This window comes from Microchirus variegatus, assembly GCF_963457635.1.
Source record: "Microchirus variegatus genome assembly, chromosome: 1".
Classification (NCBI taxonomy): domain Eukaryota; kingdom Metazoa; phylum Chordata; class Actinopteri; order Pleuronectiformes; family Soleidae; genus Microchirus; species Microchirus variegatus.
Window position 1 is genome coordinate 45,954,235 of NC_139802.1, and position 8,711 is coordinate 45,962,945.

The 8,711-nt window shown below is 42.8% G+C and overlaps 1 protein-coding gene across 1 annotated transcript; it reads right to left on the reverse strand.

The window, feature by feature from the left end:
- Positions 1-6,272, reverse strand: LOC310944441 (drebrin-like protein; the record flags this gene model as incomplete). The annotated part of the gene is made up of 18 exons (XM_083910231.1): positions 6,173-6,272; positions 6,015-6,070; positions 4,919-5,031; positions 4,737-4,811; positions 4,456-4,596; positions 4,278-4,355; positions 4,044-4,195; positions 3,376-3,415; positions 2,950-3,027; positions 2,723-2,874; positions 2,246-2,303; positions 2,104-2,166; positions 1,897-2,011; positions 1,516-1,817; positions 1,295-1,382; positions 1,052-1,143; positions 857-926; positions 1-137 (listed from the first exon to the last, which is right to left on the reverse strand). Exons 1-18 carry the CDS (start codon positions 6,253-6,255, stop codon positions 1-3), a joined length of 1,893 nt encoding a protein of 630 aa, XP_083766357.1. The 5' UTR covers positions 6,256-6,272.
- Between the last annotated feature and the right edge of the window lie 2,439 nt (positions 6,273-8,711).

Below are 8,711 nucleotides of genomic sequence, written 5' to 3' on the forward strand. Positions count from 1 at the left end.
CTAGAGGAGTTCTACGTAATTGGCGGGAAACAGGCCGTAGCGTCCGTCCGGTCCGAAGCCTCTCCACCAACCCTCGTCCACCATCTCTATCCCAGATATGATGTCGCCGGGGTCAAAGGTGATCTCTGAGTCGTCCGCTGTGAGACAGAGAAACGACAATGTGTTTTTAACCAACAGAGTGGGGTCTTTTTTACAACGTGAGGACATTTTGTCCGGTCCTCACTTTGTTATCATTGAAATCACTTCCTGAGGTTGTAAACATGTTATACTCAATTTTGGGGTCCTCAATTTGGTACAAAAACCTTTCCTTTCCAGCCCTGGTGTTTCACACACTTTTTGCTCTGGGGCTCCACCTGCAGACATGTTATGGTACTGCACCCAGTCATTCTTTATAGATGTCATTCATGAAGTAGATATTTGTAATTGTGTTGATTTATAAAGTGGAAATGCTGGTCCTCACTTTGTCGGCACTTTTACCCGGTCCTCAGTATGCAGCAAGTACAAGAATATGTGTGTGTGTTCTTGTACTTGCGGCATACTGAGGACCAGTGAGGGTTTTTTTACCAACAAAGTGGGGCCATTTTTACAAAGTGAGGACATTTTGGCCGGTCCTCACTTTGTTTTCATTGAAATCACTTCCTGAGGTTGTAAACATGTTTTTTTTTAGCCCTGGTGTTTCACACACTTTTTGCTCTGGGGCTCCACCTGCAGACATTTTATGGTGCTGCACACAGTAGTTCTTTATAGATGTCATTCATGAAGTAGATATTTGTAATTGTGTTGATTTATAAAGTGGAAATGCTGGTGTGTGTGTGTGTGTGTGTGTGTGTGTGTGTGTGTGTGTGTGTTCACTCACCAGCCTGGTAGTCGTACAGAGCTGTAGCACCGATGTTCTGACCGTTAGCTTCTCCACTCTGATCTTCAGCCTTTTTTATTCATTTAAGACAAAACAAACAAACAAACAGTTCAGGATGTTTTTTTATATTAAAGACAACATGTTACTGTAGGTCAGAGGTCAGAGGTCAGAGGTCAGAGGTCAGCGTGGACTCACCGGGTCAAAGTGCTGTTGCTCTACGTTTTCGTACAGGTCGTCCACGGTCGATGTTCCTGGAGTTCCTGTGGCAGCTTCATACAGATCCTCCTCTGCAGATTAAACATAATCTGACTTTATTTTGTTCTCAGATTAAAGGAAACAAACATGTAGATGAGCGTTTTAGACCAGAATTATTATTATTATTATCATTATTATTATTTCAGGTTGATTGTTGACTGGTTTTCTACGGGGTTTTCTTACCTGGAGTTGGTTCATCTTCATCAAACTCGTCAGACCACTCTTCCTCCACTGCTGTGAGGACACAGAGGACAGAGACACAGTGAGGACACAGAGACACAGTGAGGACACAGAAACACAGTGAGGACACAGAGACACAGTGAGGACACAGAGGACAGAGACACACACTTTAAATTTGTTTTGATATCGTCATTCATTCAATTTCGTTTCGTTTCGTTTCAAACTCGGCAGGCGTCTGAGGACACCGGTGTGTGCACTGCCCATAGTTGACCAGCAGGTGGTGTCTGACCTGCAGCGTGGACAGGTGCAGTGGGGACCTCTAGTGGTTCAGGAGACACAGCTGCAGCCGGCGAATAAGACACGACGGGCGAGACGTGACGGACTGGGGACAGTGGACGGACGGGGGACAGTGGACGGACGGGAGCGGCGTCCTTGAAGGACGCGGCGGGAGTAAAGCGAGCCGGCACGGGAGTTTCTGTTTCTCTGTCGAAGGATCGCTGAGACGAGAAGGGACTCTGCAGTTTCCCTGCAGGACAGAGGACAGAGGACAGACGTCACTGAGGTCCATCTGACTCTGTTTTAACGTCTTCGTTTGTCTTGTTTACCTGGTTTTCGCGACGTTGGAGACACGACGTCGCCGGAGAAGTCGAAACTCTGCTCCTTCTGTTTGAAAATGTCTCGAGGATTAAAAGACCTCTGAGAAATCAGGGATTTGGCTTCCTGTGGAGGACAGAGGGACAGACAGACAGAGGGACAGACAGATGTTAGAGACGTCGTCCATCAACAGTAAATCCCACATCAGTTTCACTCACATCAGCTTTCTGCACAGATGGAACAGATCTGATGCTCGTCCTCTTTGTCTCTTTCTGCTGATTCTGAAACACACAGAGTTTATGAGTGTGTGTGTGTGTGTGTGTGGGGGGGGGGGGGGTTGTGTGTGTGTGTGTGTCTCACCTGTCTCTCCTGTTGCTCTCTCTCTCTTTCTTCCTCTTCTCTTTTATTCTGGTAAATCCTGAAAACACACAAGATATATTATTTATTATATACGACAATGTTTGTTGTTTTGGTGACTTTTTTTCCCATTTCTGCCACTTTATGTATTGCATTATTAAAAAAAAGAAATTTGAAAAATAGAAATTTTGAAAAATAGAAATTTTGAAAAATAGAAAAATAGAAATTTTGAAAAAATTAAAAATTTGAAAATTTTGAATATTTGAAAAAAAATGAAAAAAATGAAATTTGGAAATAAATGAAATTTGGAAAAAATTGACATTTTGAAAAAATTGACATTTTGAAAAAATTGACATTTTGAAAAAATTGACATTCTGAAAACACAGAATTTACCCCATTGAGGATGGGGTAAATTGGCCATAGGTGTCTCTAAATAATATGGTGACATCCTGATGGTCTCACCTGTCCTGATGGTCTCACCTGTCCTGATGGATCCTCTTCTCTCTCTCCTTGCTCAGCTTCTCCCTCTCCCTGGTCTGTCTCTCCTCCACCTCCTTCCTCTCCTTCTCCACCTTCTGTCTCTCCACCTCCACTCGTCTGTTCTCCTCCTGACGACGCAGCTCCTCGTCTCTCTGAGGACGACACAAGACCACTTTGACCTTTGACCTTTGACCTCTGACCTCAAGTTTAAAAAACTAAAGACAAACCTGAGTCTGGACCCAGAAATCGTCTTTGTTAGTTTGTTGGATTTCCTCCACAGCGTTGACTTTACGATAAACTGAGCCCTGAGAAACAAGCAGAGGTTGGATTTACTGAGGACCAGTGAGTTTTTGACCAACAAAGTGAGGACATTTTTACAAAGTGAGGACATTTTGGCCGGTCCTCACTTTGTCTTCATTGAAATCACTTCCTCAGGTTATAAAAATGCTATACTACAATATATTTTAACAGTGGTCCTCAATTTGGTACAAAAACTAATTTTCCAGCCCTGGTGTTTCACACACTTTTTGCTCTGGGGCTCCACCTGCAGATATTTTATGGTACTACACCCAGTAGTTCTTTATAGATGTCATTCATGAAGTAGATTTTTGTAATTTGTGTGTGTGTGTGTGTGTGTGTGTGTGTGTTCTCACCGGTCTCTGCTCCTTCTCTTCTCTTTGATTCTGATCAATCCTGAAAACACAGAAAAGTCGTGGATTTAAACTGTGGATTTGTTGAGTTTGACTCAGTTAATTTCATTATTTTGAGCAGAAACACTTCTTTACACTGAAGCTGGATTATTAATCCAATGATTAAATGACATTAGATTAGATAGAAACTTTATTAATCTCTGTCTCTTGGATATTGAACTTTATCCCCACGACCCAAAGAGCTGGGAAATATAAAATATCTACGACTAAATAAATTTGAAAATGAGAAATTTTGAAAAATGAGAAATTTTGAAAAATTAGACATTTTGAAAAAAAAATGAAAAATTGAAATTTTGAAAAAAAATTGAAAAATTGAAATTTTGGGGAAAAAAATGAAAAATTGAAATTTTGAAAAAATTGAAATTTTGAAAAAATTGAAATTTTGAAAAAATTGAAATTTTGAAAAAATTGAAATTTTGAAAAAATTGAAATTTTGAAAAAAATGAAATTTTGAAAAAATTGAAATTTTCAAAAAATTGAAATTTTCAAAAAATTGCAATTTTCAAAAAGTCGTATTCAAAACACATATTTGAGGATGAGGTAAATTGACCATAGGTTCTCTATATAATATGGTGACATCCTGATGGTCTCACCTGTCCTGATGGTCTCACCTGTCCTGATGGATCCTCCTCTCTCTCTCCTTGCTCAGCTTCTCCCTCTCCCTGGTCTGTCTCTCCTCCACCTCCTTCCTCTCCTTCTCCACCTTCTGTCTCTCCACCTCCACTCGTCTGTTCTCCTCCTGACGACGCAGCTCCTCGTCTCTCTGAGGACGACACAAGACCACTTTGACCTTTGACCTTTGACCTCTGACCTCTGACCTCAAGTTTAAAAAACTAAAGACAAACCTGAGTCTGGACCCAGAAATCGTCTTTCTTAGTTTGCTGGATTTCCTCCACAGCGTTGACTTTACGATAAACTGAGCCCTGAGAAACAAGCAGAGGTTGGATTTACTGAGGACCAGTGAGTTTTTAACCATTTTTACGAAGTGAGGACATTTTGTGTGTGTGTGTGTGTGTGTCTCACCACAGGTCCTCTGGGTGCGTCTCTGTATTCCGTTTGTTTGTGGAAATGAAAGTTGGCTCCGGACGCTTTGGACACTTTGGACAAGATCGTCTCCGGCTCCACGTCGTCCTCTGTGCGGGCGTTGATGGTCACATGGGCTCCCTGTCATCACACACACACACACACATATATATATATGGGCTTTGGTGTGGGAGAGTGAGTGGTTTACAAACTTCAGTTTCCTGTTGTTAAAGTCTGTCTAACAGTGAAGATAAAGACGTAAACGTGTTCTTCAGACTCACCTTTAAGAAACTGGACATGGAGCCGACGTGGTTTGCACAGATTCCTTTACGAGAGTCTTTCACTCCTTCGCCGGTCTGTTAGTCACACACAACACAACACACACATTTAAATGACAGGTGTGTGTGTGTGCATGTGTGTGTGTGTGTGTGTGTGCGTGTGCATGTGTGTGTGTGTGTCTTACCCAGTTGATGAGCACATATTTGGGCAGACCAGAGTTTGGATCTTGGACGCGACAGAAAGCGTACATGACCTTCCCACTGTTCAGCTCCTCCACCATCTCATCTAAACCTCCCTCTGCACACACACACACACACACACACACAGTTTCCCATGATCCTCCTTGTTGTTATGACGTGAAGAAACACTTTTTCTTTGGCTGAAAACAAATGACGAGCAGAGCAGAACCGAATCTGGAGCCGTGTATCATGGAAAAGTGATCGAATCCAGTGTTTCCCAACCCTGATCCTCAGGGAATGTGTCCATGCCATGTTTTAGATGTGGCCCTGATCCAAAAAACTATTTTTTTACAATTTTTTTTGTTTTTTTTGAATTTTTGGATAAAATATATATATATATATATATATATATATATATATATATATATATATATATATATATTTAAGACAAAAGGTGAAACATGATTATTATTTATTTTTTTTACAAAAGTTGAAACATTACATTTAAAAAAAATATATATATATATATATATTATTATTAATAATAATATTTTTTAATAAGACAAAAGTTGAAATATAAATTTTTGGAGAAAAGAAATATATATATATATATTTTTTATTATTTTTTTTTCCATCCATCCATCCATTATCTACCGCTTTATCCTCCACCAGAGGGATTTTTTTTTTTTATTATTATTAATAATATTTTTTAATAAGACAAAAGTTGAAATATAAATTTTTGGAGAAAAAAAAAATACGTATATATATATTTATATATATATATTTTATTATTATTAATAATGTTTTTTAACAGACAAAAGTTGAAATACATTTTTTTTTTTACAAAAGTTGAAAGTTCTGATGTTTAACTAACGATTTATTTGAATCCGGTGTTTTTGGAGCAGGGCCACATCTAAAACACGGCGGGGCTCAGGTGTTCCCTGAGGACCAGGGTTGGGAAACACTGAATTCTAAAGTGCTCAGCAGCGACACCCAGTGGCCATGTGTCGCCCACACTCGACCTTTAACCTCCAGAGTGAAAACAAAAGCAGCGAGTGAACAGTTTGCGATAAGAAAAGGATCAAAATCTGCTGCTCTCACCTCCTGTTTCTGCCAGTCTGACGTCGTCGCTGTTCCCTTCATACGTGAACAGAGCCCTGAGGACAGAGGACAGAGGACAGAGGACACCGTGTGAGGACAGAGGACACTCGGGTGTCTCCTCCATCATAATAACCAGGAAGTGAAGACCTGACACTCACCAGTTTGTGGGCGACTTCCCGTCCACCACGTCTTTGTACGCCGCCATGAGCGCAGAGCCGTTCTTATTCAGGTTCACGGACATTTTGGCGTCCTCGCGTCCTCGTGTCCTCGTGTCCTCGTGTCCAAACACTGGCCTGTGACCACACACACACACACACACACACACACAACTGCCTCGAGAAAACAAACAAATAAAAAAAATAGAATCCACAAACACAGAGAAATGAAGAAAATAATCCCGGGCGTGAGAATAAAAGAGTGAAAGCAGAGAGCGAGCGAGCTTCGCTGCTTCAGCGTCACCTCGTTCCTTCACTGTGAAACCAGTCAGGGAGGAAAAAGCTAAACCTGACGAGCCACATTCTTACAGGACTACACACCTGTGGGTTAATCTCAGCTCCTCACACTCACTACTACAAATATATATATATATAATACTACAGTAATACTATAAATATTATCAAGATTTAATATAATAACTGCAACATCATTTCTCTCACACACCAAAGCCCATAGAGAAAATCAGTGATTTTAGCTCACAGGGACACAGGAGCTGCTGGTCCTCTGCTGCCTCGTGTGGTCACTTTGTGTCACTGAAGTCAATCTGAATGAAGGCTTTTAAAAGCCGAATTTTGCAAAATAAGACATTGTAAGTTAGTGATGGAGGCAGCAGTGGATCAACAACTCCTGTGAACTCCTGTGTCTCTGTGATGTTAAAATCACTGGTTTACTCTATGGACTTTGGTGTGGGAGAGTGAGTGACTTTGGTGTGGGAGAGTGAGTGACTTTGGTGTGGGAGAGTGAGCGGCTTTGGTGTGGGAGAATGAGTGACTTTGGTGTGAGAGGGTGAGTGACTTTGGTGTGGGAGAGTGAGCGACTTTGGTGTGGGAGAGTGAGTGACTTTGGTGTGGGAGAGTGAGTGGCTTTGGTGTGGGAGAGTGAGTGACTTTGGTGTGGGAGAGTGAGTGACTTTGGTGTAAGAGAGTGAGCGACTTTGGTGTGGGAGAGTGAGTGACTTTGGTGTGGGAGAGTGAGTGACTTTGGTGTGAGAGAGTGAGTTACTTTGGTGTGGGAGAGTGAGTGACTTTGGTGTGGGAGAGTGAGTGACTTTGGTGTGAGAGAGTGAGTGACTTTGGTGTGGGAGAGTGAGTGACTTTGGTGTGGGAGAGTGAGTGACTTTGGTGTGGGAGAGTGAGCGGCTTTGGTGTGGGAGAATGAGTGACTTTGGTGTGAGAGGGTGAGTGACTTTGGTGTGGGAGAGTGAGTGACTTTGGTGTGGGAGAGTGAGTGGCTTTGGTGTGGGAGAGTGAGTGACTTTGGTGTGGGAGAGTGAGTGACTTTGGTGTAAGAGAGTGAGCGACTTTGGTGTGGGAGAGTGAGTGACTTTGGTGTGGGAGAGTGAGTGACTTTGGTGTGAGAGAGTGAGCGACTTTGGTGTGGGAGAGTGAGTGACTTTGGTGTGGGAGAGTGAGTGACTTTGGTGTGAGAGAGTGAGTGACTTTGGTGTGGGAGAGTGAGTGACTTTGGTGTGGGAGAGTGAGTGACTTTGGTGTGGGAGAGTGAGCGGCTTTGGTGTGGGAGAATGAGTGACTTTGGTGTGAGAGGGTGAGTGACTTTGGTGTGGGAGAGTGAGTGACTTTGGTGTGGGAGAGTGAGTGACTTTGGTGTGGGAGAGTGAGTGGCTTTGGTGTGGGAGAGTGAGTGACTTTGGTGTGGGAGAGTGAGTGACTTTGGTGTAAGAGAGTGAGCGACTTTGGTGTGGGAGAGTGAGTGACTTTGGTGTGGGAGAGTGAGTGACTTTGGTGTGAGAGAGTGAGTGACTTTGGTGTGGGAGAGTGAGTGACTTTGGTGTGGGAGAGTGAGTGACTTTGGTGTGAGAGAGTGAGTGACTTTGGTGTGGGAGAGTGAGTGACTTTGGTGTGGGAGAGTGAGTGACTTTGGTGTGGGAGAGTGAGCGGCTTTGGTGTGGGAGAATGAGTGACTTTGGTGTGAGAGGGTGAGTGACTTTGGTGTGGGAGAGTGAGTGACTTTGGTGTGGGAGAGTGAGTGACTTTGGTGTGGGAGAGTGAGTGGCTTTGGTGTGGGAGAGTGAGTGACTTTGGTGTGGGAGAGTGAGTGACTTTGGTGTAAGAGAGTGAGCGACTTTGGTGTGGGAGAGTGAGTGACTTTGGTGTGGGAGAGTGAGTGACTTTGGTGTGAGAGAGTGAGTGACTTTGGTGTGGGAGAGTGAGTGACTTTGGTGTGGGAGAGTGAGTGACTTTGGTGTGAGAGAGTGAGTGACTTTGGTGTGGGAGAGTGAGTGACTTTGGTGTGGGAGAGTGAGTGACTTTGGTGTGGGAGAGTGTGACTTTGGTGTGAGAGAGTGAGTGACTTTGGTGTGGGAGAGTTTACAAACTTCAGTTTCAAGGAAAACAACGATTTTAAACTAATTAAATCTATGTCGGTTTAAGTCTGCGACGTCTTAAGAACGCGTTCACAGACTTTAACAACAGGAAAGTGAAGTTTGTAAACCACTCACTCTCCCACACCAAAGTCCATAGA